This window comes from Mus caroli, unplaced genomic scaffold (assembly GCF_978045245.1).
Source record: "Mus caroli unplaced genomic scaffold, Mus_caroli_1 scaffold_15, whole genome shotgun sequence".
In the NCBI taxonomy this organism is placed as follows: Eukaryota; Metazoa; Chordata; class Mammalia; order Rodentia; family Muridae; genus Mus; species Mus caroli.
The window spans coordinates 96,422,741-96,437,282 of NW_028227270.1; the positions used below are offsets into that span (position 1 = coordinate 96,422,741).

The 14,542-nt window shown below is 43.4% G+C and overlaps 1 protein-coding gene across 6 annotated transcripts in view; it reads right to left on the minus strand.

Moving 5' to 3' along the window:
• Ripor2 (RHO family interacting cell polarization regulator 2) overlaps positions 1 to 14,542 on the minus strand; it is a 223,839-nt gene continuing 209,297 nt past the window's right edge. For all 6 annotated transcript variants that reach the window (XM_029468441.2, XM_021180185.2, XM_029468439.2 and 3 more), the window contains 4 exons: positions 11,052 to 11,254; positions 9,473 to 9,556; positions 8,237 to 8,327; positions 1 to 2,158 (listed from right to left, as the gene is read on the minus strand). In XM_029468441.2, coding sequence (XP_029324301.1) covers positions 2,058 to 2,158; positions 8,237 to 8,327; positions 9,473 to 9,556; positions 11,052 to 11,254 — 479 coding nt within the window. In that variant the 3' untranslated portion in view covers positions 1 to 2,057. The remainder of the gene's footprint in view (positions 2,159 to 8,236; positions 8,328 to 9,472; positions 9,557 to 11,051; positions 11,255 to 14,542) is intronic.

The following is a 14,542-nucleotide window of genomic DNA, read 5'->3' on the forward strand; positions in this document are numbered from 1 at the left end:
TACATGATTGAAAGAGGGATGAATACAAATATCACAAACCTAAAAGCACTTCCCAACCAAAAGCCAGACACAGAGGTGGATACAAAAGATGTGAAATTAATTATCCATGCAATATTCAAAACTGTTTCAAATCCACAAATAAACCAAACAAAAGCCCTGTAATAGCTGTGATTTCACTTTCTACAAAAGAGACATTTCAACCATTTAACAAAGACTGTAGCCTATACATACTATAACTGTACAACATACCTTTAAAATGAGGGATATATGCATATATATAACATTTACAAAAATACAGATATGTACAGTGGGACTTCACAGTTGGAAGGATGTGTTGCAAGAAGCCCGACAAACAATTTTCACTTTAAAATGAAAGGAACTTTTAAAAGTCTTGCTAAAATGTAAATATTGGAACTAATATCTAATTGGTATTTTATACAAACACATCCAGAATACAGTTCACATTGCACCCACACATATTGTTGTGATGTCTTGGCATCCCCACCCCTTGTACACTTTGTAAGAGACTGAATCTCTACGCTGGTACTGAGCTGCTGTGGAAACTATGGGGCAGTTTCCATCTCTCAGGGCATCCTGCTTCCAAGGCTCATGGCTATTCTATAGAAGCAGGAACCACTTTCAGTACCCCAATATTCTATCCAGTGTCAAATTCTACGGTAAGGTAAGATGGACTTTGAAGTGCTGTCAGTCACAACTACAATGTAGTCCAGTGACTTAGGATTCATCCAAAGTCCAGGTTCTCTTAAAAGAGAAATACATCTTTCTGAATCTACAACTTAGGGGTGTGTATTTGTCTTAGAAAAAAAAATTACACATGTAGAACCAGGCCTAGTGGCTTGTGCCTATAACCCCAGCTCTGGAGGCAGAGGCTAGAGAACTCTTGCAAGTTCAAGGTCAGGCTGGACTGTATACTGAGTTCCAGGTTGGTCAGGACTACAATAGGAAGACTCTGTTTCAAGACAAAACAAAAGCCAAACAACAAAAACCAAGAGTGTGATAAAGATGGCTCTGGTTAAAGAACGAAAGCTTAAGCTTTGAGGTTTTGTTTGCTTTTAATAGTATGGTACAACCTCAACGAAGCAGAAGTCTTCCGTCCCTCTCTTAAACCACATGGATAGATGATATGGAATTCTCAGGATGGAAATAGAAACAAATAGTAGGAACTATAAAAAAAAACTAAGCTATAAAACTTAGGTCCCAGCCTTTGATCCCAGCACTTGGGAGGCAGAGGCAGGCAGATTTCTGAGTTCGAGGCCAGCCTGGTCTACAGAGTGAGTTCCAGGACAGCCAGGGCTATACAGAGAAACCCTGTCTCAAAAAAGCAAAAACAAAAACAAAAACAAAAATCTTAGGTCTCCTCAACCCCCATAGCTTCATGTATCCGGGGTTGCCCTGGGAACTCCCTAGGTAGCTAAAGATGACCTTGAACTTATTCTGATCCTTCTTCCTTCTGAGCACTGATTTTATATGGGCAGCATAGCCAGCTTATGCAGTGCTGGGGATAGACCCAAGCTTCCTGCTCCCTAGGCTAGCACTCTACCAAGGGAGCCACATCCTCAGCTCCAAAACTTACTGTCTTATAACTGATCACTTTTGCCAGGCTCTGTAAAAATAAAAAAAACCAACTTTTATTTGCAGTACATTCTTTTTGTGCTTTGTCTATTTAATAAAATTCGGTAACTAAGGGGCCACTCAACCCTGAGAACACAGCAGAAAGATGGCAAGGCATACTATATGTATGTATCCAAATAGCACATGAAGAGTTCAAGCTTACAGATGAACTTCCACAAAGGCATTAAGATGACTACTTTCAAACTCTACTTTGAAGTGCTGTCAGTCAAAACTACGATGCAGTCCAGTGAATTATACACAGCCCTGTTCTGTGGGCTAAGGAAAAGTAGACAGTACAGTGCCATTGGACTTGGACATCTCCGTCTTGGCAGCGGCAGCAGCTCTCTGCTGTCTGGCCACATCACAGCACCCTCTTGAGGCCAGGTATCATCGGAATAGCAGTCAGGCAGGGGTTAACGTGAAATTTAAAAGGCTGTGGCAACTTCAGTTCCATGACGACCTCCCACTTTAACACAATCTCGAGGGAATTTGTCTAATTGTTCGTACGCCAGTCGCCCGTCTTCTCCTGGATAGGGAACATTAAACATGACTACATTACGTATGCATCACACAGAATGAAATGGAACTGTGCTTTGGAGACGTTTTGCACCGTTCCTGGGGATTGAACCCAGACCCTCATGTATGCTAGACCAAACACTTTCCCACTGAGCTGCACCTTCAGCGTTGTATTGCTGTCTTAGCTAGGTACTATGTTAAGGAGAAGTGGTTTTCCATTGTTCTTAACTAGATTGTGGGTTTCTAGGCAATGCTTTGAACAACCAAGAACCTCTGAGTTAACATCAGAGACCAGATGACAAAGCACAAGCCTGTGCCGACTGCTACCAAGTGTGCATGCCAGGCTAAGTTTTGTCTAGTGTTTTAGGGACTTTAGTAAGGCTTAATCCTTGACCTCATTGTATTGAATCTTTATGTAAGTAACTTGAATACAGTCTATATTGGCTTAGTTACATTATATCATATACACACAACATTTTACATCATATCATTATGTACATCCATGTGACTAATGGGAAAAGTTAGGCTTTCAAGTTTCAGCTATAGTCTTTACCCCTTGTAGTGGCTATTCCTGGTTGTCAACTGGACTATATGTGGAATGAACTACAATCTAGAGTTGGAAGGCTCATCTGTGATCCTGTTCTTGAGGCTGGGAGATATATGTTTCTGACCTGGATCTTGGCATGGAGATCTCGAGGCATAGTGACTATGAATCCCAGAAGACTAAGGCAAGGAGATCTCTAAATTCAAGGTCATCTGGGACAAAGCACACACCTTTAATCTGGGCCAGATTTTTAACCTTCTGCTGAAGACCTACATAAGAACATTGGAAGAAGGAAGATTCTCTCTTCTTCACTTGCTTGCCTTGTGGGACTGAGCAACTGCTAGATCCTTGGACTTCCATTCACAGCTGCTGCTGACCATTGTTGGGGAGTTAGACTATAGACTGTAAGGCATCAACAAATTTCCTTACTATATAGAGACTACCTGTAAATTCTGTGACTCTAGAGACCGCTGACTAATACCCCCCCTAAACACACAGTAGATCATTCAGTCTTGTTTATAGCCACCTCCTTTGTTTATTTACGTATTGTGCATGTGTGCATGTCCACTACTGCATGCATGTGGAGGTCAGAGACAACATGCTGGCATCAGGTCTCTCCTTCCACACTGAGGCAAGGTCCCTCATGTTTCTGCTGCTACTCTGCATACGTCACAGCAGCTGGTCCATGGGCTTCTGAGTGAGTCTCTTGCCTCCATCTCCCATCTTACTCTTGGGATGCTGTTATTGCAGATGTGCGTGCTTCTTTCTTGAATGGGTTCTGAGGACTGAACTCATGTTGTCAGATGTGTGCAGCTATCATCTTACCCTCTGAGCCTTCTCTCTGACCCTCGGAGCAACATCTGATATAGCTAACATATTTTGCAAATATATTTTGCTACTATTTTAAAAAACTGATTAAAATGTAAGCATATGAGGAGCCGGGTGTGGTGGTGTACGCCTTTAATCCCAGCACTGGGGAGGCAGAGGCAGGCGGATTTCTGAGTTCGAGGCCAGCCTGGTCTACAAAGTGAGTTCCAGGACAGCCAGGGCTACACAGAGAAACCCTGTCTCGAAAAACCAAAAGAAAAGAAAAAAAAAAAGTAAGCATATGAGGGCTGGGGATAAACCAGGGACAACGTTCATATTACAGAGTGAGCCAAAGACTGCCTTGGTGACACTGGAAGGCTGTCATAAGAAAACAAATAAAAGCCAGGTGTGGTGGCACAGACCTGTAATCCTACCTACACAAGAGCCTGAGGCAGGAGAATCACTACCAGTTCAATCAAAACCTGGACCATTTAGTGAAACCCTGTCTCAGAATGAAATGTTTAAAAGGGGGGTGATTTATCAGGCTCAGTTGTAGTACACTCGCCTAGCAAGCAGGAGACCTTGGGTTCAATCCACAGTTCTCTTAAAAAAAAAAAAAAAAAAAAAGAATGTAGTCCTGGCTGTCCTGGACCTTGTTCTGTAGATCAAGCTATATTGAACTTAGAGATCCATCTGCCTCTGCCTCCCAAGTGCTGGGATCATAGGCAGGCACTACTAAGCCCAGCCCTAGCACAGTATTTTAGACAATAAGTCCCCAGTGTTCTTTTAGGTCAACGGGGAAAGTGAAGCATAGAGATAGATAGAATGCAGCTTTCTTAGAGAGACAAAGTGGGATTTAACCCACTTTCAGTGTTGCGAAGGCAGTCTCTGGCTCACTCTGTAATATGAACGTTATCCCTGGTTCACGCCCAGCCCTCATATGCCTACATTTTAATCAGTTTTTTTAAATAGTAACAAAATATATTTGCGAAATATGTTAGCTATATCAGATGTTGCTATTGGGCCAGAGAGAAGGCTCAGCTGTGCAGAACTAGTCCGTCATGTGAAGGGAAACACTGGTTAACACAATGCTGGGAATATACCGACATGAGTGACTTTGGAGAAGGACAAACCCTCAAAATAGATCCCGAAGTTCTCTACATGTGCCACCAAGCACCTGGAACCCCAAAACCTCAAGTCTAAATGCTTCAGCATTCAAATCCGTGAGCCCTGGGAAGACCCCACAGGTGAGAGCCTTTGCTCCCCTTGTCCTGAAGCCCGTCCCCCTAGCCACAGACATTTTGTTCTATGCCCACCAGCTACTTCATATTGTTACTGTAACATGCCTGCCAGTCACTGACACAGAAAAATAACTTGACTCAGAACAGGGTCATGCTGACCACATGTCCTGTTATGTTCTATATATTATGAGGTTTGTTAATCTTAAGAAATTGCACAACTATAAACTTCACATAGGATCTATCAAATTAAAGGCCAGTATGAACGTTTATGTCTAAAATGTCTTGAGCCAGGGCTGACCACCAGGCAACACTTCCATCCCCTGCGTATGACCTCATTGTGGTTTTTGCATAAGCTGGCCCTGAGAAATGTCCAGCACACAGCTTTGAGCTCTAGAGCCTTAGCTGTTGCCCTGATCAATCAGTCTTTAGATGTGTGTTCAATAAACCATCCCTGTCTAACTGAGATCAGTGTTTGTGTGGTGACTCCTAGACCCCAACACCTTGGACAGTATAGGTTTGTAGTTAAATGTATATAAATGTAAAATGTTACATAAAAATTCCTTCAACGTAGGCATAAACACTTATATAACACACAATTTTCATCTTTAAACTTAAGTTTTATTTCTAAGGTATCTCATGTATATACTAATATTCTAAACTTAAAAAAAAAGGCAATACAATCTGAAGCTCTTTGGATGGAACTCATCTGGGACCAGGGATAGTCAACCTTTACTGATACAGTGGCACAACCAGAGCTGTCCCCCAGGGCATCTTGCTAGCTGTTCTGGCATAGCCAAGGCTATGGGTGAAGATGTTTGCCACCAAGCTTGGGGACCTGAGTTCAACTCCTTGGATTTACATACTGGAAGGACCTTCACATAGGTGCCCTGGCAGGCATGCCCCCAACACGTACACACTCTCCCATGCAAAATACCACAGATCAGTGTTTCAAAAAATGGAAATAGAATTAAATAAAGACTTTGGAGGGAGCAGGGTGCTGGGATCAAAGCTAGGGCCTTGCCCATGGTGACAGGTGCTCACCACTGAGTTACATCTGCCGCTCAAAAGTTGGAACCTGAGTTTTTAGTTGAGCTGAGCAAGCACATGGTGCTGTTACTAGGTGCTATTTTGGATGGTAGATGTTAAGAACTTGGGAGGCAGAGGCAGAGGCAGAGGCAGAGGCAGGCAGATTTCTGAGTTTGAGGCCAGCCTGGTCTACAAAGTGAGTTCCAGGACAGCCAAGGCTGTCTCGAAAAACCAAAAAAACTAAAACCAACCAACCAAACAAACAACCCCCCCCAAAAAAAAACCCCACACAAAACAAAACAAAACAAAACAAAAAACAAACAAAAAACCTCTCTCATTGCACATTGCACAGAGGGTCTCTCAGATATCAAGAAGGTTATAAGGTTGAAGCAAGTATGCACTAGTTGGTGAGGAGCTGCTGTTTGTCCCTCTCAGTGCTTGTCATGACTCTAGCCCTTTGTCATAAGGTGTCCTCTCTATTGCCATTGGGAATACTCAAGCCCTGTATGAATTCAGGCTTCTGTGGGAAAAGTGCAGCAGTAGCCATGCATCAGGGGTCAAGGAAGAGTCAACACTATTTGGGGTGGGGTGGGGTCTTCCAACTCTACTCCATATTAGAAGGTTTTAAAGTCCCCATGCAGAGGTGCCCTGGAGACCTCAGGGAGCAGCCTTATGAGGTGGAACAGAGGCACAGTGACATTAGGCTTCCCTGGAGACTTGGGGATGCAGCAAGTGGAGGAGTCTGAAGAGGGCAGGGAGGCCTGGATGGTATGAGCATCATGGAAAGGGTGGTGGTGAAGCAGATGTGTTGGTCATTCCTGGGGTGCATCTTGGAGTGCAGCTAAATGAGTTTGCAGTACAGGCCACAAGGTACCCCTCCTCAGTTTACCATGGGAAGAGAGATGCTGGTTTTATAAACATCTAGCTATTGTTTATTGTTTTAAATCTTCACTGTTATTTCAGAACCCTGGGGGATTAAAAAGACATTACGCCACTAATACCCTGGGTACATTTTAGAGAATTAAATAACTTCTTTATCTAAAACAGCCATAGAGAATAACTATTTTATCCTTTAAACAAACATGGGCTGGCTAAGCTTCCTCTACAAAGAATGGTGTATTTAACAGCAGCGCCAAGTCTTATTAATCCCATCCCTGTAAAAAAGAAGGGCTCGAAATAATGGGATTTTCATGGTGGTTATAATAACCATAAATCTTCTTCACGTGGTTAAGATGTATTGTCAAACCAGAGTGGCTTTTTTCCTAGTGACATTGGCAGGGTTAGGTTTAAAGACTTTTAGAATTTAGAGCATATGACCATAGTAACATTTTCTATAACTTTCTCCTCCCTTCCTTTTCTTCTCTCCTTCCTCTTCCTCCCTCCCTTCCCATTCCTCTCTCTGTGTGTATATGTGAGGATAGGGACTTTGTAGCCCACACTGGTAGCCCAGGCTAGCCCCAAACTTGTGGCAAGCCTCCTGTCTCTACCTCCAAAGAGCTTGGATTACAGGTGTGAGCTACCGACAACAATTGTCTATTTGATACAGAGTTAAGAGAGATTTTCCATGGCAGGCAGTGGTGGTGTTAATCCCAGCATGCCTTTAATCCCAGCACTTGAGAGGCAGAGGCAGGCAGATTTCTGGGTTCGAGGCCACCCTGGTCTACAGAGTGAGTTCTAGGACAGCCAGGGCTATACAGAGAAACCCTGTCTCGAAAAAAACCGAGAGAGAGAGAGAGAGAGAGAGAGAGAGAGAGAGAGAGAGATTGATTGAGATTGAGAGATTTTCCTGATGGCTGGGGATGGGGCTAGGTTGATGGAGTATTAGCCTAACAGGCACAAAATCCTGGATTTGATCACTAGCACCAAATAAATCAGAGGCCATGTCACACACATGTATGGTTGGCTCTTGGGAAGTGGAGGCAGGAGGATCAGAAGTTCAGGCCTATTTTTTTTAGGGCACACCTGCCTTTAAAAACAGGAAAAAGGAAAGCAAGTCTTTGATATCCTTCTCTCGAGTGTCTACCCAAACGGAATAACAACAACAACAACAACAACAACAAAAGGCATGAACCTTTACAGTGTGAAGGGGAGGGCTATCTGGATATTCCAGAATGAGATGCCAGTAGGCAGGAAGAGGTCACAGTGAGGCCGAGGCATTCTGGTACCCAGTATGCACTGCAGAGCTCAGGCCATTGACTTGGGCATACCATCTCCACACTGGCAGCCATGCTGGGATCTCTACAGCTCCTCTTTGTCTTCTGTGCTCCAGGTCCTAACACTTTGGCTTTCATGAAAGGGTCTCACTGTGTAGTCTAAACTGTCATTGAACTTGAGGTGATTCTCCTGCCTCCTCTTCTAGGAGCAGGGAGTACACAGGCAAGGAGGAAGCCATTAAAGCAGATGACATGAACCTTCCCTTAGGTTCCAGGGAGAATATCAGAAGTAAATGAGCACACAAAAACGAACTCACCAAGAGAGAGGAGGGTTTCCGAGGCCACGGTTCTGATTTCTTCAGTGTCAGACTGACACAACGTCACTAGCATTTTAATGCTTTCGGTGGCCTGCCAGGGAAAACAGATCAGTGCCTGACACTTAGACCTTCAGTCTTCCAGGAGACTAAACAGCTAATTCTTTATGCTCGATCCCATCGATTCTAAAATAACCCTCAGTTTAGAACTCGTGTGCTTGGATTGAAACAACATGTGGTGTGGAATTCTTTTTGAGCTGGGGGCGGGACAGGTGAGGAATTGGTTCACAAAGAAGTCTTCTGTTTCCACAGGGACTGCATTTGGGGGGTTGGGGGGAGGAGTGGGAGGAGAAAAAGGATAGAGTAGGGACAAGACGAGGTGCTCTCAGCTGGAGCTACGCCAGGGTTAAAACCAGGGCTCTTGCTTCATCCTTCACAGCACACAAGTCCAGTGGAACCCAGATAGGCTGCTGTACTCTACGTGTCTACCCATGTGAAGTCTGTAGCAGAGACAGGGAGACGCTCAGCAGCGATGAGTCACAGCACACCAGGAGAGTGCCCAAATAAATTCTTAACCAATGGGGACTTTTTTGGGGGGGCGGGGGGGAGAGGGGGGAGCTCACTGGCAGGTATTTTTTTTTTTTGACCAAGTAACAAGGAAGGCAAAATTTCCCATGGTTGTTTTCCTTCACAGGTCATTAGCTTTTCCTTTTATGACATCAGTCCCTTGTGCCCATCTAAGGTTTTAGTAAGCACTACGGGGTGACCCTCTCGTTGTTTTTCCTGGCACCTCTCCTAGTGTTCCTGTGGTAAAGACGGTCACACATGAGATCTTGTGGGGAGCCACACTTCTGTTGGAGATCTGTAGCCTTTGCTCGTCTCTCCCTGCTCACCAAGGCCTCCCTCCTCTAGCGCATTGACCACTGCAGAACAGCCAGGTACAATCACCATGCAGTCAGAGTGTGGCAAGGCTAAACAGTAATTATTTCCTATTTGGTGAATTTAACAAAAGTCATATGTAGTCCATGTTCAAGAGGAAAAAGGACCCTGACTAGGTGGCTCCAGGGAGACGAGAGACACTGCTACACTACTAGAGAATGTGAATATGGCTTTGAATATGGAAAGCACTGGATATGTCCACATGGTGTGGCCTCTAAGCTTCACAGACATGTGTTTCTCTAGGGTTGACCAGGGATGGGGGCTCTGAGTCTGGACAGGGGTGGGGCTGTAGAGCTTTACCTCTAGGCTCTTTAGGGCCAGACATGCTGCCTTCTGTAGCTGGAGATTGGTCTTCGTTAGTGCTTCGCAATAATAGAGCAAGGCCTGAAGGGGAAGAAGAGATACTGTGAGACATTTTGAACTGTTTGTCACTAATATAGTATGTAAGAACAAAGGAGGTAATTGGGGTAGGGGGATATGGAATATCTTCTCCCATATGTGCTATGTAGATTTTTAATTTTTAAAAACCCGCGTCAGTTTTATTTTATGGGTATGGTGTTCTGCCTGTGTATATGTCTGGGCACCATGTGCATGCAGAGAATGAAGGACAATCTAATCTGCATGGTGAGTTCCAAGCCAGCATGGACTCTATCAGAAGTTCCAAGCTAGGCAGGGGTATCCAGTGAGAGGCGTCCCAGAAGAACGTTGATTGCTCTTCCAGGGGACCCAGGTTTGGTTCTCACCATCTACATAGCAGTTCACAATCAGCTGTAACTTCAGTCTCAAGGAATCTAGTGACCCGCACCAAAGTGGGGGTGGAAATGCCATGGACAGCGGGGCAGAAAAGAACGTAAGCATTGGGAGTCAGGGAGGTGGCTTTAAAACGCTATCGTCAGGGCATCACCTAACTATTGCAGACATGATCTCGCAGCAGCTGGGTGCTAGGCCTGCACAAGACTGGTCTGCCAGGTTTAGATCTGGGAGGGGCTCGTAGGAGGTTCTAGCTCCTGATGTTGGTTATCGATGGATTCTGGGGAGGGTTATTATTTTCAGCTGTGTTCTGAATGGTGTATCTGTTCAGTAGTTTGCAGTTCCAAGGCCGTGGGTACACATACAACCCTGGTTAAAATTCAAAGGGTCAAGGAAAAAAGCCATAGAGGAAGTGACCAGTGGGTGGAGGTGGATATGACCAAGGTGGGAGGAGACAAGAGAAGGTGGGGGTGAGTATACTCAGCATGCACTGTACATGCACACTAAATTACCAAAGAACAAACTTAGCAAAAAAAAGTAAAAAAAAAAAGTTACCCATTTCTGTATTCTAAAATAATAAATTTTATTCTAAAAACCATACCACTTTTGCCTTTAAAAACAGAGCTATGTAGCTTTATGTAGATTAGAGGGCAGTAACTGAAGACGAGGTGCAACACTCTGCTCATGGCTCCCACTGCCTCCTCACACTCATCATATCTACGGGTTGGGAAGCTTTGAATTCTTCCTCTCTAGTCACTTTGAAATATACTTTTAAAAATTGGTGGCTGGAGAGATGGCTCAGCAGTTAAGAGCACTGATTGATCTTCTGGAGGTCCTGAGTTCAAATCCCAGCAACCACATGGTGGCTCACAACCATCTGTAAGGGGATCTGACGCCCTCTTCTGGTTTGTCTGATGAGAGCTACAGTGTATTCATATGCATAAAATAAATAAATAAATAAATAAATAAATCTTTAAAAAATTATGTGATAACCCTAGTATAATCCTATAAGGTAAGTAGCTCCATTCTAAGCCCACCTTGAATTCTCAGCAATCCTCCTGCTTTAGCCAGGATTAGAGCCCAGCTAACAGTAAAGTTAAGCCTTGATACCCACCGTTTAGCATCCTACCTTTTCTCTGAAGTGCTCATTTTTGGAGGCTGCTGCCAAGTAGAGTGTCACAGCCTCGCTGACCTCATTGTCATCCCTGGTGAGCAGCAGGGCCAGCGTCCTGAGGACTTCCTGTTGAGCGGGGAGGTTGCTGGGTGCAAGGTCACTCATAGTCTGCAGCAGTTTCTCATCTCTCAGTGACTGCAGAGTCTGAACCATGGCAACTGGAAGGGGAGGAGCCATAGCTCATGTTCTGATAGCACAGTGGCGCGATTGTTGGGAACACAAGTATTTCATGTATGTTTTCCGTGAAAGCAGACCCAAGTGTGTGTAAAAACTTAGTCTATGATAAAGGCGGTATTTCAAATGACTGTAAAATGTCAAGAGTTTAAATAATTATAATGAGGGAAAATTGTAAGAAAAATGTAAAGTTAAACTTCTACTTTGAAATGGTGGCAGAAGTGGATACTCACAGTCAGCTATTGGATGGATCACAAAGCCCCCAATGGAGGAGCTAGAGAAAGTACCCAAGGAGCTAAAGGGATCTGCAACCCTATAGGTGGAACAATATGAACTAACCAGTACTCCTGAGCTCTTGACTCTAGCTGCATATGTATCAAAAGATGGCCTAGTTGGCCATCAGTGGAAAGAGAGGCCCATTGGACTTGCAAACTTTATATGCCCCAGTACAGGGGAATGCCAGGGCCAAAAAGTGGGAGTGGGGGGGTAGGGGAGTGGGGGGGAGGGTATGGGGGACTTTTGGGATAGCACTGGAAATGTAAATGAGAAAAATACCTAATAAAATTTAAAAAAAAGAAATGGTGGCAGAAATATATAGTTTTTTTGTTTGTTTCTCTTTTCTTTTTTGTTATTATTATTATTTTTTTTTCGAGACAGGGCTTCTCTGTGTAGCCCTGGCTGTCCTGGAACTCACTTTGTAGACCAGGCTGGCCTCGAACTCAGAAATCTGCCTGCCTCTGCCTCCCGAGTGCTGGGATTAAAGGTGTGCGCCACCACAGCCCAGCCTTTTCTTTTCTTTTCTTTTCTTTTCTTTTCTTTTCTTTTCTCTTTTCTTTCCTTTCCTTTCCTTTCCTTTCCTTTCCTTTCCTTTCCTTTCCTTTCCTTTCCTTTCCTTTTCTTTTTTAAATTTAAGATAGGATTTTACAATAGTCTATGCCAGCCAAGAACAAAGACAACCTGAAACTATTGACCCTGCTGCCTCTCACTCCCAAGAGCTGCACTTCTAGGCATTCATCCTCTAGTAGCATACAAATGAGTTAAACAGTCAAATGTGGATATACAATGAAGAAATATAAAGAAACATTATCTGCCACCTCATTAATATTCATAGAAAACACAACTGTCTCTATGCCAAAATCCTAATCCTAGGTGAGGGGTCAGGCCTAGGTGGGGAATGTCACTTACTCGATTGGAATTTAGAGACAATGTGATGAGCTACAGGAATCTGAGTTCCACTGGGACAAACTGGCCATATTCTGTGAATAAACCCTAACTAGATATGCAGCTATCTAACTGGATAGATATCTCTTGGTTTCTAAAACATAACGATGAGATCGTGTCTATCCAGGGACACCGGAGATAGATGGGAAAGGAAAAGCCCAAGTTTGCCTCTTGTATCAGTCATGCCTTTCCCATAGTGAATACAGGTGAGAATCCTGTAGATATTTTTGCTTTAATTTCCTGTTTTCTTTGCTGTGGATGTCTGTTAGTTCTACTGCTTTGTAAGTAAGGATACCAATAAAAATCCCCAGGGGAGGATTAAATAACAGTTAAACAAACAAATCACAGAAAACATTTGACACTATAAAAACACAGGATCCAAATATAAGGGCAATAAAAAAAACTAATAAAATGCTTTAAATGTTTAATATTTTACAGCACAAAGCATATTAAGTTAAAAATAAGATATAATAATTTATAAGGCATAATCACACTGGGGACATCAGCTGTGAGTACAATGCTTGTCCACCATGGGATCCTGAGTTTAAGACCCTATTACTGCAAAAACAGACAAGTACACATGACAGACAGACAGACAAATAAACAAACTTACCCAGCCCAAACAAGATATAATTTTAAAATCTAAAACAGTGCATGTTCAATGGAAAATTAAAGTTTACAAATGGGGGAAAGAGATTTGATCTGTTTCCCAACCTTTTTGTAATGTAAAACTATCCATTTTATAAGGAAAGAAAGAAACAAAAAAAGGCGCTTAGAGATAAGGGAAGGTCTGGGGATGCAGCTCTGTTGGTAGAGACTAGCACACACAAGTAAATGTGTTCAATTTCTCACGTAAATGGGCTTGGTGGCACACACAAGTGTAAGCAGTAGTTTTTGCTGTACTGCTTTGAGCTCGAAGTGAGTTGCAGGTGTGTACCCACCCAGGAGCTAGCTCCTATCCACGGATGAAAGACACACACACACACACACACACACACACACACACACACACACAAAATTTTAACCTGCCTTATTGGCTCAGTGGCTGGACTCTTCTTCCTCTTTTTTTTTTTTGGATTTTTTTTCTTTTTAGTTTTTTTTTTTTAAAGATTTATTTATTTATTTAATGTATAAGAGTACACTGTAGCTGTCTTTAGACACATCAGAAGAAGGCATCAGATCATCAGATCCTGTTACAGATGGTTGTGAGCCACCATATATATGGGTGCTGTGAATTGAACTCAGGACCTCTGGGCAGTCAGTACTCTTAACCCCTGAGCCATCTCTCCAGCCCTGAATATTTTTCTTTATTTACATTTCAAATGTTTTCCCCTTTCCAGGTTTCTCTTTCAGAAACCCCCATCCCATCCCCCGCCTTCCCAAAACATGGCTATGAGCCATCATGTGGTTGCTGGGAATTGAACTCAGGACCTTTGGTAGAGCGGTAGGTGTTCTTAACCACTGAGCCATCTCTCCAGGACTCTTCAAGCCTCCCACAGCTAACGGGTCCTTCCCTTTACTCCTAGCTCCACATCTCTAAATCTTCCTTTAGCTTAGGTGCCCCATTACCTTCTGTGAAGATCATTTTTGGCTACATAGTAAGTTTGAGGCCAGTCTGGGCTAGAGATTCTGTCTCAAAACAAAAACAAAGCTGAGGAGCCAGAGAGATGACTTAAGAACACATACTAACTCGTGCATTGGACCAGAGGTTCCCAGAACCCAGGTGAAATGGCTCCCAACCCTTTATAACAAACACCAGCTTCTGATCTCTGAAGGTACTGCACTCACAGGCACACATACACACACACACACACACACACACACACACACACACACAATTTAAGATGAAAATCAAGATTTAAATAAAACAAACCAAAGACAAGATCAGGAAAACAAACACAAAATCCTTCAAAGGTTAGACGGAATTTTCCCCACCGTCATTCCACATTCCTGCTGAATGAGTGAACTTTGTCAAGCCTCCTCATTAAGAGGCTGAGGAACGTGAACTGCCACACCAGACTCTGAATAATTCAGACGTCTGCCTGGAAAAC